The sequence below is a fragment of the Patagioenas fasciata genome, chromosome 22, assembly GCF_037038585.1.
Source record: "Patagioenas fasciata isolate bPatFas1 chromosome 22, bPatFas1.hap1, whole genome shotgun sequence".
Lineage (NCBI taxonomy): Eukaryota > Metazoa > Chordata > Aves > Columbiformes > Columbidae > Patagioenas > Patagioenas fasciata.
In genome coordinates this window covers 3355753-3371591 of record NC_092541.1, presented here as the reverse complement: position 1 = coordinate 3371591, position 15839 = coordinate 3355753, and the positions used below count along the sequence as shown (strand labels likewise).

The 15839-nt window shown below is 58.0% G+C and overlaps 1 protein-coding gene across 1 annotated transcript; it reads right to left on the bottom strand.

Annotated features, from left to right (window-relative positions):
* Positions 1–264: 264 nt before the first annotated feature.
* LOC136111713 (alpha-2-macroglobulin-like protein 1) lies at positions 265–13927 on the bottom strand. Its single transcript, XM_065856062.2, has 36 exons — positions 13698–13927; positions 12846–13035; positions 12303–12465; positions 11973–12025; positions 11529–11549; positions 11223–11376; positions 11015–11099; positions 10366–10477; positions 10168–10282; positions 9348–9457; positions 9057–9221; positions 8667–8894; positions 8297–8354; positions 8068–8213; positions 7490–7639; positions 7075–7287; positions 6748–6844; positions 6373–6532; positions 5968–6193; positions 5765–5891; positions 5368–5489; positions 5132–5183; positions 4836–4910; positions 4530–4706; positions 3803–3884; positions 3521–3677; positions 2804–2878; positions 2461–2617; positions 2129–2346; positions 1660–1875; positions 1462–1586; positions 1270–1360; positions 1067–1135; positions 862–964; positions 687–728; positions 265–287 (listed from the first exon to the last, which is right to left on the bottom strand). The coding sequence occupies exons 1-36, from the start codon at positions 13925–13927 to the stop codon at positions 265–267; spliced, it is 4587 nt and encodes a 1528-aa protein (XP_065712134.2).
* Between the last annotated feature and the right edge of the window lie 1912 nt (positions 13928–15839).

Sequence of the window (15839 nt, the reverse complement as noted above, 5' to 3'; positions counted from 1 at the left end):
GTTAGTGTCTGGAAGAGGGGACTGGTTAAGTGACAGAGGGGACCTGCTGGGGAGGTGACCGATTGCTGTGGCAGGAGGAAGATTTCAGTCCCGTGATGAGGGGAGAGACCAGACCTGGTGCCCCAGAGCTCCCTGGGGTGGTGGGAGGGGGACATGGGTCAGTGCCAGGGGTGGTGGAACGGTTGGACTCGATGATCTTGAGGGTCTTTTCCAACCAAAATGATTCAGTGCTGCGGCTTCACAAAGCAGCTGCTTCAGGTGGTGCTAGAAGTTCTGCCCATCATCCTCTTCAAAACCAAACAGAGGTGCTGTGAGCAGAGTCCCCTCAGCGCCCCGTCCCCCTGGCTGAGCTCCATCCCCCGTGTCACCCCAAACCCCTGGCTGGGAGTGCCATAGGGTGCACAGGAGGGTGGGCAAGGCTGAGCCCCCCAAAAGAGGCACAACTCCTGGACACCTGGATCCTCCCCGGTCTCCAGCCCCCAATAACTGGCCAGCAAGTCCTTGTTGATCAATCTGGGGTTCCTCCATCCCATCCCATCCCATCCCATCCCATCCCATCCCATCCCATCCCATCCCATCCCATCCCTGCCCCCCATCCCCTGTCTCCAGGGGCTTGGCACAGCCCAGCTTGGCCCTTTGGGGTCCCCACCAGAGTCCCAATGTGGGGGTGACCCCTCTGTCCCTACCTGAGCTGCAAGGTGCGTTGTAGGCAACGTCCACGCGGTCACCTGCGACGGGAAGGGCGGTGACCAATGGACTCAAGCCAAGACACTCCCATTAACGAGCCAAAGCTCGTCAATGTGAAACCAAGTGTCCAGCCAGCCCTGCCTCTGGGGCACAGGGGTGCAAGGGGGGGCTCACCAGTCTCATAGTAGTCATACAGTGTCACGGTCGCTGGCTGGAGGTTCCTCACCGGGAAGTCCTGCCTGGCTGTGAAGGTGAAGGTCTCGTCCTCCTTCGTCAGCTACAGAGACAGCCCAAGGGTGAGGTGCCACCGTCCATGATGGGGAAGTATCCCCATGTCCTGACACATGGGGTCTGGGTCCTGTCCCCATGCCACACTCACCTTGTCCAGGTAAATTGTCACCTGGTCGGGCTCCACCTCCACCTTCTTCACCAGCTTCTGCCTCTTCAGCTGGAGGGACATGGCTCAGGATGGGTAGTGGGTTCCCCAGATGGGACCAGCATCCCAAATGGGGGTCCCTCTGTGTCCCACTGCCCCCGAGGGACAGACCCAATGCAGGGGAGTGTGTCCCAGGGGCTTCTCACCTGCACCACGGAGCTCTTGTCTGGGATGTAGCCAGATGGCAGCTTGGCCTCGATGACAACCATGTTAGTGGCTGGACGCTCCCCGGTGTACCTGACAGGGCAGAGCCCCAGGGAGGGTTGGGGTTGGGATCTGCCCTCCGTACTTGGCCGCTCCTGGCCCCCCCAAACCCGGGGGGCAGCCCCAGTCCCTACCGTGCCCGGAGGATGAGGTGGAAGCGGGTGCTGGCATCCCCCCGGCACTCTCTGGGCTCCGTCTCCACGCGGAGGTCGAACGTCCCCGTGCTCGGAGGAGGTGGCACGTTATAGCGCAGGGTCAGCTGGGGTGACACAGGGGGGTCAGAGCCACCAAGCGGATCTCACACAGGGACAGGGACCCCCGGCCATACCCACCTGCACCAGGGCACAGCCCTGCCCGCGGGCTCGCACCCCGTACAGCCCCGGCAGCTCCGGCAGCGCCGCCTGCTGCACCACCAGCCGGTTGCTGTTGTTCAGCACGAAGTCCTGCACAGTGCCCGTCGGGGACGTCACTGTCACCCCCAAGTCCCCGTTGCTGCCGTATGTCAGGGCGGCATATTTGGCCAGAGCTTGCAGGGCCACCACAGTGTCCTGGGCACGGAGAGAGTTGGTGGAGGGAAGGGAGGAGAAGCCGTATGAGGAGCGGCTGAAGTCATAGAATCATAGAACCATTTTGGTTGGAAAAGGGTTGTCCTGTGCAGGGACACAAGTTGGACTTGATCGTCCTTTTGAGTCCCTTCCAACCGAGGACATTCAATGACTATGAAAGCAGCAAGTCGGGGTCACCCCTAGTGGCAGCCACAGGGTGGGGGGACACCTGGAGCCACCCCGCAGACCCTGGTACCTGCGTAGAGGCGAAGCCCCCATAGGGGTTCTGCTGCTTGCTGAGCCAGCGGACAATCTGGGATGCAGTCCCCATGTCGGCAGAGGACACCTGGGGCTGGGACAGGTAGGCCAGGAGGACGTAGGCTGTCATCTCCACCTCTGCGGGTGCAGCGGCCGCCCAGGAGGGCTGCGATGGGGGCAGAGCCTTCCCCTTCCTCTGCCAGTGGAGCTGCCCCTCTGGGAGAGATGGGAGATGAGCTCAGCCCCCCACTCCAGGGGTGCTGGTGTGGGATGGGGTGACTCAGGCGGGTGGTGGCATCACCCAGAGATTGTGCCTTTGTTAGGGGGTACCTGTGCTGACGCTGTGCTGGGCCAGGCTCTGCAACCGCGTTCGCTGCTGCTCCCCCCGTCCCGCCAGCCCCAAGACGTAGGCGAGCAGCGCCTGTGTGTAGAGGTCGTCTGTGGCCGCAGCCTCCAGGCAATGCAGGGCTGAGCTCACCGTCGGGTCCTGGCATGGGATCGGGGTCAGGAACCAGCCCACGGGCATGGGCATCGCTCAGAGACCCCACTTCTGCCCAGTGGGACCAGCGGCACCCAGGTGTGGCAAGGAGGTGGGTTGACACAGCCAGACCCCCTGGCCCAGCACCCGTCCCCACTGCAGCAACCCCGCCAGGGAAGATGTGGTCATCCTCACCGTTGGGGACAGTCCCAGCTCCAGCATTGCAGCCGTGACATAGGCTGACAGCGAGAGCTCGTCTGAGACACCACCCTGCAAAGGAGACAGTGCAGATGGGTCCAGCCATGCTGTACCGCTGGTACAGGGACTGCCCCACTGCCGAGACCAGGGACATGCTGGGGACTACTCAGCCCCCATATCATAGAATCATCGAGACATTTTGGTTGGAAGACTCCAGCCATTAACCCACCCCTGGCACTGCCCCATGTCCCTGAGAACCTCATGCCCGTCTGTCCAACCCTCCAGGGATGGTGACTCCAGCACTGCCCTGGGCAGCCTGTTCCAATGCCCCACAGCCCTTTGGGGAAGAAATTGTTCCCCACATCCAACCTCAACCTCCCCTGGGCAACTTGAGGCCGTTTCCTCTGCTCCTGGCGCTTGTTCCCGGGGAGCAGAGCCCGACCCCCCTGGCTCCAAGCTCCTTTCAGGCAGTTCAGAGATCAGAAGGTCTCCCCTCAGCTCCTGTTCTCCAGCTGAGCCCCCCAGGTCCCTCAGCCGCTCCCATCACACTTGTGCTCCAGCCCCTCACCAGCTCCGTTCCCTTCTCTCAACTTGCTCCAGCACCTCAAGGCCTTTCTTGTTGTGAAGGGCCATACACTGACCCCAGGATTCAAAGTTTGGCCTCTCCAGTGCCCAGGACAGGGGGACAATCACTGAATTCCCATACCCACCCACCTGCAGGGCGTTGTTGAAGAGCGTCCCCACGCTGAGGAAACAGCCCGTTCCCAGCTGCTTCTTCTGCAGCCAGCGCAGCGCGTCCGTGATGTGCCGCTCTTCGATGGCCACGTAGGCTCTGGCTTGCCCAAAGGACTTGAGGACAAATGCTGTCAGCCTGCAAGCCAGAGAAACGTTGGAGGGACAGGAGGCTGGGACTTGGGTACGCTTAGCAGCAGGAGGAGCCCTGGGACCCAGGCAGGTGCCCCTGCCCAGCCTGTGCAAGCCCCATGTTGTCCTCACCAGGTGTTACCGCTGGGATCGCTTTTCCCAAAGGCGCTGTAAGAGCCATCATCGTGTTTGTAGAGCAGCTCTCGCTGGTACCCTGTGGGGAGGAGATGAGGACGAGTGTTTACACTGTGATCTTTATATGCCAGAGGCAGCCTGGAGCCCAGATGCACCCCAGGGCAGGTAGGAAATGGGAAGGGGAGATATAGGGTGGTGGTTGTCCCTTGGCAGAAAGGCAAGGGGTGATCATAGAATTGCAAAACAGTTTGTGCTGAAGGGACCTTCCCAGTTCTCCCAGTGCCACCCCTGCCATGAGCAGGGACATCTTCACCAGCTCAGGTTGCTCAGAGCCCCGTCCAGCCTGGCCTGGGATGTCTCCAGGGATGGTTCAGCCACCACCTCTCTGGCCAACCCGGGCCGGGCTCTCACCACCCTCAGGGCCACAATTCCTTCCTCATGGCCAGCCTGAATCTCCCTCCTTTAGTTTAAAACCATCACCCCTTGTCCTATGGCAACAGGTCCTGCTCACAAGTCTGTCCCCATCTTTCTTCTTGGCCCCTTTTAAGTCCGGAAAGGCCGCACTAAGGTCTCTCTGGAGCTTCTCTTCTCTTCTGAACACCCCAACTCTCTCAGCCTGTCCTGCCAGCAGAGCTGTTCCAGCCTCGGGTCATTCCTGGGGCTCCTCTGGCCCCTCTCCAGCAGCTCCATGTCTTTGGGAACAGGAGGGACCTGGGACACTCACCACTCTGCAGGAATCCCTGTGCCCTGGCACGGATGTCGGGGTGCAGCTGCCCGCTCTTCTCCAGGTACTGCTGGATGTAGATGTTGGGGGCGAAGCGGACCATGTTCTGCTCCCCACAGCCATAGGGCATGGCCAGGAGGCGATCCAGGTTCTGAAGAGCGTTGCCCATGATGTCACCTGCCCCAGGGGGACACGAGCAATATCGTCATCAGCTACGCCCACCATATCCCCTCCTGTCTCGTCTGCGGGTGGAGCTCTGCAGCCTCCCTGCTGCAGTCGGTCCCCTTTCCCCTGCATGCCCCTTACCCAGCACAGTGATGTGGGCTCGCTGGGAGCCCTCCAAGATGTTTTCAGGAACCTCCAGGGAGATTTCTTCAGTGACTGTGGAGAACAATGACAGTGGGGACACCCAGCTTCTCCTGGCCTGGCCCCATGGCCCCCTCACCCACCCCCTTCCCGCTCTGACTCCCCTGTGGCCTCAAGATTGACTTGGAGCATCTCAGCCAAGAGTGTGTATGGACCCCGGTCCTTGGCTCCTTGGCCTGGTGGCCCTTCCCACCAGTGTCCCCACAGCGCTGCTGGACTCCCCTGGCTGGTCCTACCTTCCTGGCAGAGCAGGGAGTTGTGCGCCTTCTCCACCAGGATCCCCCCGGGCTGTTGAGAAACAGCAACAGGTTCAGTCAGAAGGAGGGACCAGCCATGTCCTCACGTCCCCCAGGGTCACCCCTGCACCCCAGGCTTGGGGCTGGATGCTGTCCCACTCCCGGTCCTCCCTCTACAGCCCAAGGGCTTCTCAGACCTCGTCCCAAACCCATCCCACTCATCCATAACATCCAACCTGCACCAGCAAAGGCTTTATCACGGTGTCCATGTGCCCCTGGGCTGGCACCACGGGCATCTCATTGCCGCAGAGCTCCTCAGAGCTGAGGGCCTCGGTGCTGACGGTGATGTTCACCTCTCCTGCAGATGTAAGGGGGGCACTCAGTCCCCACAGAGCCCCCACTGTGGTCCCACGGGCCTCCATCAACCCTGGGGCTTTGTGCGGGCCTGACTGATTTGGGATGGGGGTCACCAGGTTGCAGAGAAGCACTGGGGGCAATGGGGAGGGTGGGAGTGGAGTGGAGAGCTTGCTAGGTGGCCTTGCATTTGCTCCCACCCTCCCTGCCCACCCCATCCTCCAAGGGGGTTCCCAAGCAGCATGGCAGGGGTCCCCGCATGCCCCTGGTGCTCAGTACCCAGGCTGGTGGCTCGCACGCCCCATCGGAAGGTCCTCGCTTCATCCGCGCAGATGCAACCACCGTACACCTCGTCCGGGCTCACTGACACCTCAAGCTCCATCGACTCCGCCAGTGTCACCTGAACCTGCCAAACCATGGCCACAGGTCCATTAGCCCCCACCAGACCCCTGCCCCAGGGCCCATTCCCCAGCCCCACCCACCCGCAGGCACTGCCGCAGGTAGTTGAAGACGGTGGCCACGAGGGTGAAGGCTTCATGGCGGACCACGGCGTAGGGCAGGGCCAGCTCCACGAAGAAGGGCTTGAAGGCGGTGAGGGTGGTGGCCGGGGCCAGCCCCAAGCCCTGCGGGGACATGCAGAACATCCTGGCTTCCCACTTGGTGATGGCATCGGGTACTGTCACTGTCACCTCTGCAGAGCCGCCCTCTCTGTGGGATGGAGAACATCATGAGGCCATCCCACCACATTCACCCACAGCTGGTGTCATCTCCAGCTGGGCTGGCTCTTTCCTCATAGGAGAAGGAACTGTTCTGAGGTGCTCAGCCTCCCTCCTGGCAGGAAGGGAGGTGGGGAGAGGACCATCCCCATTAGGACCTTCCTCACTCACCCCACAGGGACCAGATCCCACAGCCATGTCTCTGGGAAATACGTCCGGGGTGCCGGTGGCTCTTCCTGGACAGCAATGTTTGGCACACTAAAGTGCATTACTCTTGGCACATCATCAGTTTCTTTCCACAAATAGACATCATCAGAGGTAAAAAAGGCACCTGGAAAAGGCAGAGCAGAAATTAGCATCCGCAGGTCTCTGCATCTTAGCTGGACCTCACCTACAGCCAGCCCAATGGTGGCTGAAATCCTTTTCAATCCTCCTCAATCTCTTTGATGCTGAGCAGGTTTTCAGGATGGCTCCAAGTCCCCTTGAGGATACAGGAGCCATCACTGGGCACCGGCTCTGCTCTTTTCTCACAAGTGCCATGCTGACCTCTGGGACCTTGGGGAACGTGCGTCTCAATGACGCCGAACCTCCTCTTGCAAACATCATTGGTCTTGGCATTGGTGAAAAGTTTCAATGCTGCATTCTGTGAAAAAGAGAAGAGATGGTCCATCTCTGAAACCCAGCAGGGGGAATATCCTCATCCCTGCAGGAAAGAGTCACAGGGCTGCAGAAGAAGATAAGTGGGGAAAGACCAGAGCCTAGGGTCCGTGGTAGAGACATTCGCTGTGAGTGTGGCTTTCACAGGACGTTGCTGTGGTTTCTTGGCTCCTGGATGAAGATGAACCAGCAGATACAGTTGGGCAGGACCTTTACCTGAAATAACTTGTAGGTGTCCATCTGGGAAGTCCTCCCAAAATGTAAAGGGAAGGGATATCTCCTTCGAATATAAAAGAGTTCTCGCTCTCCCGGTACAGGTGGGATGATGGGAATGTCAGCGTCCTCGAAATCATCCCAAAAAGATTTTGGACAGAGTGGTGGGTCTTGAATGCTTCCAGGGTAGTCAAATTCAGGGAGTACTTTGTAGACCTTGGAAGAAACGTGTGTGTTAGGTACGAAACCATCCAGGCACCTCCCCCTGCTCAGGAGCAGGACTGTCCAGGAGGCACCACAGCGATGAGTCCTTATGTGGGAGGTCCCAGCCAATGTCATCTCTTCATCTCTTCCCCCCCAGCATCCCTGGCTGGTCCCTGGGGCTGGAGAAGGGGCCCTGGGCGTTGCCACCACTCACCGCCTCCGCATTGAGCTCAGCTTCAGGCTTCAAGAGAAGCACACTGCGGTCCACGGCACGAATGGCACACAGGGACCCCGGGGCAGCATCCAGCTCCAGCTGCAGCACCGAGCCAGGCAGAGCCCTGTCCTCCGAAAAAGCCATCTTCACCTGGAGAGGGACAGGGGCATCAGGGAGCAAGGGCAGGAGGGGAAGCCACCTCCTGTGGAGGAGCAGGACAAAGCCACAGACATGGAGGTCTCTTCTTCCCAGAAATGGTTGTTAGGCATTGGAACAGGCTTCCCAGGGAAGTGGTGGAGTCACTATCCCTGGAGGGGTTGAACAGATGAAGATGAGGTTCGCAGGGACATGGGGTAATGGCAGGGGTGGGGTAACAGTTGGACTCGATGATCTTGACGGTCCTTTTCAACCAAAATAATTGTAGACAAGGATAAAATCAAACTCGAGGGTTTGGGTATCAGAACATGGGTTGAAGAGACCTTGATGCTGTGATACATCTGGAATAGGATGAACCTCAGGGCGTGTAGCTACGGACAAGCCAAGGAGCGATTCCCTCGACTCCAGCAGCCTCTGCTCACCTTGCTGGGGAAGCACTTGTCCACATTGAGCTCGGTGCTGTCGGCCACCATCTCGCCGTTGGCCAGCAGTACGTAGCCCAGCACCTTGGCTGCAGGCGCCAGATTGAGACCAATGGGCAGCTCCAGGGAGAAGGAACCTCTCAACCCTGGGCCATGGGACAGGAGGGGACGTGAGGACCAGGCATGGAGACCAGAGCCTTGCACAGCCCATGTACACCTGAGGACCTACCAGCCTCTGCAGGCAGCTCTTTCCTGAGGACGGTGACGATGGTTCCCTTGGCCAGGACCTGCAGAGGAGGGGATGGGAACAACAAAACTGATGCTTCATGTGGAAATAAATGCCCTGATGGAGGATGGACCCAAGGGTGAGAGTGTCAGGATGCTTTTTGACCTTGCCCAGTCTCCAGCCTGCCCAACACCTCCCATTGGCATGCAGGTCCAACAGTGCCAGCAGACACCTCTACTAACAAGTGTAGATCTCTCAGTCTAGCTCACTGTCTTGGCCTCAGGTACACAACCACAAATGTGTGTGCAGATGTGGTCCTAGGCACACAAACACCCTAACACCTGCTGTCCTCCCTCCCCAGGCCAGGACTCACCAGGAAAACCACATCCAGGTTCTCCAGCTGGGTCCCCAATGCCTCCTTGCTGAAGATGAAGTCCACCCAGAGCTGCTGGGGTTGGCCACAGGGCAGCTTGCCCTTCAGGGGGTGGATCCGCAGGAAGCTCCTGCTCGCTGAGAAGAAAGGGCGGACAGACGTGTAGGCTTTTCGGTAGATGGGCGTCGAGCCACCATTCTGGGTGTCAGCTGTCTCATTGACTTGACCCTGAGTGATGGAAACTCAAGGTGGTGAAGCCATCCAGAATCCACAAGGTGCTGGTCCCAACACTGGGCACCACCGATGCAGGTTCTTGGAGAGGTGCCCAGCCCTGTATTGCTGCAGAAAGCAGCACAGGGACCCCCAAGGGGTAAGAGATGAGTCCCTTACGTGCAGGGTGACCGTGCCACTCCAACCAGAGGTTTCCAGCTCAAAGGAGGCTCTCCCTGATCTGTCTGTCAGGAGGGTCCGTCTTGTATCTTGTCCCATCTGGCTAACGATCAGCAAGAGCTGCTTCTCCGGCAGCACGGAGCCATCAGCTCCCTTCAGCAGCATCTGCACTGGGGAAAGGGGAGATGCTCCGGTTTGGAGAACAGGGCTGGGGGTTCAGCAGGAGCAGGACTGAGTGCAGTGGAGCCCCAGGGCTGTGGGGGACCCCCCCCCACCCCACCCCGCCATTACCATCCCAGTGTAGGGGATGCCGGGCTTGTAGAAATCATCAGTGTTTTCAAAGGTGACGGTGAAGATTTCGGGTAAAATCTTGCAGCTCTTGGTGTTTTTCAGCTCCAGCCCTGTGGAAAGGGAGCGGGGAGCTGAGAGTGTCGGGGAGACACAGTTCAGCTGCTGCCGGCTCCTTCTTCACGGTGCAGAAATGGACATTTTAGGCTTTCCCTCTGCAGCCGGCAGCTTTGAGCACCGTTTGCACCTCCTACAAGAGGAGTAAAACCTCTACGGTGTGTCTTAAACCCAAAACCAAGATGCAGCTGGTTGCAGAGACTTCAGAAAAGGCACTCGACCAAAGAACCATGATCCAAGGCCACCTTGGTGCTGGTGGGCCCGGGGACAACCCTGGGGAGGGAGGGAGTAAGGGAGGAAGAAAAAGAAAGAGATGGAGAAAGAGAGGGAGGAAGAAAAACAGGGGGAAAGAGATCGATGGAGAAAGAGATGGAGAGGAAAGGCAAGGCAAGGCAAGGCAAAGGAAAAATAAGATAAAATGAAAAATAAGATGAAAGGAAAAGAGAGAAAGGGAAAGAGAGAAAGATAAGAAAGAAAGAAAGAGGTGTTTCTCTGGTCAGAATTAAAAGTACTGACCTGGCTCATATCCCCACCTGGACCTGGTCCCTGCACAGGTGCACCCCTAAATCACAGCTTTGCTTTTGGGCTTCCCCAGAGAAGATCAACACCCCCATGCCTCCTGCGCTCAGGCGCACACAGGGATGAACCAAAACGCTGCACGAGCGGCAATACCCGTGCCCAAGCAGGAGAAGACCCCTGTCCCTACCCGTCCCATCCTCCACCAGCGACGCCTGGACCTGGAATTGCTTCTGATGCGTGGATCTGGTCAGGTTGAAGGCAGCCAACAAAACTTCTGTTGAAAAGCAGCCGTTCTTCTCGGTCTGGAGGGACAGAGTCAGCCGCGTTAGCAGCAGTCCCAGGGAGCGGCTGTCCCGGTGGTACCCACACCCCCAGCAGTGCTCACCTGCCCCCCAATCTGGATGCAGTTCTCCTCTATCCGGGGGCCAAAGGGAAATCTGTGGGGCTGGCACAGGCTGGCCTGGACCTTCCCCTGGACGGGTTTCCCATAGGTGTACCTGTTGGGTGGAGGGTGGTGAGGGTGTTCTTGATAGACCACATCACAGAATCATAGAATCATTTTGGTTGGAAAATTCCCTCAAGTTCATCAGGTCCAACCATTACCCCACCCCTGGCACTGCCCCATGTCCTGAGAACCTCATGTCCGTCTGTCCAACCCTCCAGGGATGGTGACTCCAGCACTGCCCTGGGCAGCCTGTTCCAATGCCCCACAGCCCTTTGGGGAAGACATTGTTCCCCAGGTCCAACCTCAACCTCCCCTGGTGCAACTTGAGGCCGTTTTCTCTGCTCCGGGCGCTTGTTCCTGGGGAGCAGAGCCCGACCCCCCTGGCTCCAAGCTCCTTTCAGGCAGTTCAGAGATCAGAAGGTCTCCCCTCAGCTGCTGTTCTCCAGCTGAACCCCCCAGGTCTCTCAGTCGCTCCCACCACACTTGTGCTCCAGCCCCTTTCCCAGCTCCATTCCCTTCTCTGAACTTGCTCCAGTGATCATGTCGGATCCCCCATCCCCTTCCCTGGCACAGCCTGTTTTGACCTCACCGTCCACAAATCTCCATCTGGAACTTCTTGTCCTTCTCCAGCACCACGGCGGGGAGATCGATGGTCATCTCAAACTTGGGCAGCACTGATGGAGAAGCAAAAAGAGAGAGGGTTGTGACTCTCAAGACAAGTACAACAGTGCCTGGGTGGCCAGGGGGGACCAAGACATGCTGCCCACAGGGACATGCCATGGTGGGTTCCTCCATACCATATTCCTCCACGCTGAAGGAATGCCTCTTCCCCTCCACCTCGATGGTGTATGTGCCCAGCGCCGGCTCCGCCGCCAGTGGGAGGGACAGGTCCACGATGCCCTGCCGTGGGGTCACCTCCCGCCACTGCGCGATGCGGTTCCCGCTGGGATCCTGCACACAGGGACATGTGGCTTCAGCACCCCGGGGACCCCAGCACCCCGCGATGAAACAGCCCATGGCTGTGTTGTGTTTCTCCTTTCCCAGCCACACTGCTCTCCCAAGCACACACTGCCCAGGAGCCTCCCTCCATCTCCCAGACTGACCTTCAGGAACACAAGGGGCAGCTGCAAGGCAAAGAGAAGATGGTTAGGGGAGACATTCCAAGCCTTCCTTGGGGTTTCACATGAATACTGGACACAGTATTTTTGACTTGGGTTCTGTCTCTTCACCCAATTAACAAACAAGCCTGCTGAAGTGTGCGTGAATGCAGCCACTGGGCAGAGCTGCCTGAGACAGGATCCTGAGGGGAAAGGTGCTGGGCGACTCCCACAGCTCTCTCACAGCTTCGCAAGACTGTGCAGAGGAGCCCTGTCACCTCCCCACTTCTCCAGCCCTGCTCTCATCCCTGGAGACATCCCAGGCCAGGCTGGACAGGGCTCTGAGCAACCTGAGCTGGTGAACATGTCCCTGCTCATGGCAGGGGTGGCACTGGGGGAGCTTTGAAGATCACTTCAACCCCTAATATTCTGTGGTTCTATAATTCTTACCTTCTTATTGCTGGGAGCGAAGTCTTTATCCAAAGAGACAATGCGAAACTTCACTGGAAAAAGCAAATGGGGATGCAGAAGTGAGTGGTGTCTTCATCCACAGGGACAGGGGTTCCCATGGGGAAGGTGGATGGAGGCTGTGCTGCCCCCCAAGCAGCACAGCCTCCAGGGTGTCCTGGCATTGTCCTGGGCCAGTGCTGGGGGGTCCCAGTGCATCCCAGCATAAGCCCTCCTATTCCCCTGCAGAGCAGGAGCAAGGCTGAGCCTCCTGCAATCCTCTCCCACCAGGTCCTTCAGCCCGAGTGGGATACCCCATCCTGCCTCCCTCACCTTGCTGCCCAGGCTTGTAGACAGCCTTGTCTGTCTGTATGAAGATCCCAGGCTTCAGGGCTCTCAGCATCACCTTCTTCTTCTTGGAGACATCCAGAGAATCTCCCTGGATGGAAACGTGCAGGTCCACAATTTCCTCATTGTCTGTGGTGGGGGCTGGAGCCTGCCAGGGGAAACACCAGGTAGGGGGTGAGGACAAGGGACACAGCATGACCAGGATGCCCTTGGAGATCCACAGCACTCCCCACCCACAGGGACACCTTCTCCAAACCAGGGGTGGGGAATAAATATCTCCCCGCAACACCCTACCCTCTTTTGCAGGTCTGCTAGAGGAGGATTATCTTTAGGCTGAGCCTAAAGTTGTTTTGCCTGCATTGGGGATGAGACCCTACCAAAAGATAGGGAAGCCATGCTTGCTTCCAGCCCCATTGGGACCACAGCCCCGTGCTCAGGGAAGCTGGTGGAAACTGTTCTGCCTGGAGACACCGGGGTGTCCAGGGTATTCCCCTCCACACTTATGGCTGTGTGTGGGGTAACACTCACGGGGAAGTCGATGTCCAGGTACAGATGAGGCTCCTGGACCTTTCTCTCCAGCAGGGTGATGTTCTGGGTCTTGTCAGCTCTCTGCAGCTGTACAGTCACCTGGACAGGCTCACGGAGACCACTGAGATGGACCCACAGCACCGCTGTGTGGGGGTGGTAGATCACAGCTGGCGACGTGACCACGTAACTCCTGGCAAGGAGAAGTGCTGACCTGAGAAGCCTGCAGGTGAGGCACATCCCAGGACAGACCCCCATGGAGGTCTTGAAAACTCTTGGGTGCACAGAAACGTGTGCTGGGGCACAGGGCCACCTCCCCCAGCCTCGCTGCTCTGTTTCTGGGCTCCGCTTGACCTCTTGTCTCAGCAAAGCTAAGGTTCTGCTCACACATGGGCTGCAAGTGAAACAGCAACTCCAATAGTCCATCCCAGAGCCACCAGTGCCAGTAGCCCTGGGCTGCCAAGTCCAGAGAATGATAGAATAGTTTGGGTGGGAAGGGACCTTCCCAGCTCCCCCAGTGCCCCCCCTGCCATGAGCAGGGACATCTTCACCAGCTCAGGTTGCTCAGAGCCCCGTCCAGCCTGGCCTGGGATGTCTCCAGGGATGGTTCATCCACCACCTCTCTGCCCAACCTGGGTCAGTATTTTTCCACCCTCATTGTAAAAAGTGCCTTCCTCATGTCCTCATGCCTATGATGCTCATGGGCAGGGACAACCCACCACCCTGAGCATTTCCACTCTGGCCAACAATCACATGCATGGGAAGGATTATTTCCCATTATATCCTGCCAAGGAGCCAAGACTAAACACCCTCCCACCGAACACGGACAGATAAACAGACACAGAAAGGGCTTACGGCGCTGCAGATGCCCCAGCTGTGAGGTGCAGGATGAGGAGCAGCAGGATGGGCAGGGCAGATGGGGATCTCATATCGCCAGCTGCACGTGGACGTTGGGGACAGCCACAGCCTCCTTCTCCAAATGCTGGATTGCTGAAGACCCTTGTCCGCTCTGCCGCAGGCTCTGCAATGAGATCTTTGCTTTCCGTCCGCTGAGCAAACAGGAGGTTGGCAGAGGGATCCAGCATGGACCTGCAGATATAGCCAAGACAATGTTTACCGTCTGCACATGGTTTCCTGGGTTCAAGGATCTGATGGATTTTTTTGCAATTTGAGGAAGGGTTCCAATTGGCTATCAAGGTGCTAAACCAGGGACAGGAGCCACCTACGCACTCGTTTGCTGAGAAATGATGACAGGAGTGGGAATGATTTCCCCAAATGAAAGTAGACAGCACATCATGAGAACAGCCTGTGAGTTGGCAAATTCTCAAAAAGGCTTGTTTCCACGTATTGCAAATTTAGCCAAACAGTAGTTGTTTGGGCTGATCACAGGTCCCATGCTGTATTTTTGCCCAATTTCCTCCAATTTCATCAAATCAGTTACGGGCACGGGAGTAGGATGGTGTTAGGCTGTTGTGCCAGCTCCACTCTGTCTCATTGCCCGGAAGCTGGACACCAGCTGGGACATGGGCTGAGCTGCCACTTTCCATCCTAGTGGGAGTTTGGGAAAGTTGAGGCACCTCCACAACAGCTCCACAGTATCCCCAGTGCATCCCCTGCTCCAGGGTTCTGTAGTCCCCTTCCCTTTGGGGACATGGGGACAGGCAGAGGCAGCGCTGCGGGAAGCCACAGATGGGCTGACCCCTTTCCCATGGGCTCTCAAGTGACCACAGCTGCTGTCCCCACACCTGCCCTGCTTGGGTGTTGCTGGATTTTGCTCACCCCCCTGCTCCTGCTCCATGGGGTGCTGGTGTCTGGAAGAGGATGGTCCCCACCACCCCCATGGGGACAGGAGGGAGGAGCATGGCCCCAAGCCCATCCTGCCAGCCCAGGAGGGGACATGGGTCAGCGTCCCCTTGGGCATGCCAGGAACAGTTCAACCTGATGGGGAGCTCAAGGCCGTGAGCACATGGAGCCCTTGGCAGGATGCAGTGGGGACCATGAGCATGTGGCCAAGGGGACATCGATGCTTCCGCTGTCCGTGCAATGAATGCTCTCTCTGGTTTGGTCTCAGCTTTTTATTCAGCAAAGCAAGGTGAAAGTACAACCCCTCTGATGCATCATCAAGGTGGACAGAAACAATGAGCCCCTAACATGAAGTCTATTTTGGGACAAAGGGCTGGCCTTGGTCAAGGATGGTGGGAAAGAGCCTGAAAAAAGGAAGCAAGAACACTTTTTTGTTTCCACTTCCCTTATTCCACTTGCATTTTTCTTTCTTTTTCAGCCTGGCAGAGCCAGGGTCAGCCTGGCTGTGCTTGGGTCAGCTCTGAGCATCGTCTCCATCCCCGGCCATCAGGCTTACATTGATCTCCAGAGGCTTTTTGTCAGCCGGGGGTCAGCTCATCTGCCCTGGTCCCCTCTCTGAGGGGTCACACTGGCATTGGTTCGAGGGAAATCATGACCGCTTGGGCAGAAAAGTGGCTTCTCCCAGGCAGCCCTTGATCCTCATGGGCTGGCAGGGCTGCTGGAGAGCAGGATGGGGTTTGGAGTCCTCGTCTCAGCTGTGTTGCTGCAGGTTCCTCCAGGTCAGGTGAAGGGAATGAAGTGATAGGAACAGGGAGAGGTGCCAGTTCTCTAGACCATGGCTGTCTGGTGGGGTCAGGAGCAGAGGGACAGCCAGGCAGCTGCAATTTTCCTTCACATCACTTTTGGAGCCTTTAAAACCAGGAATACAGCGTGTATGAGGCCATGTCCAGAATCAGCCTGCCTCTCCCCGTCCCAGAAATGTCCCCCCTGCCAACACACACCCCACCTGGACCCTGTTCCCACCAGCAGCTCTGATGGCCCAGGAGAAGCCAGGGCTGTCCTTGGAGCATCCCTGTGCACGCTGCGATGAGGGCAGCAAACTGAACATTGCACAGCCAGCGGCCTCAAATCTACCAATCTCACCCCAAAAGGGAAGGGAAGACACTGTCCCACCAGTGGTACCCAAGCAAGAAC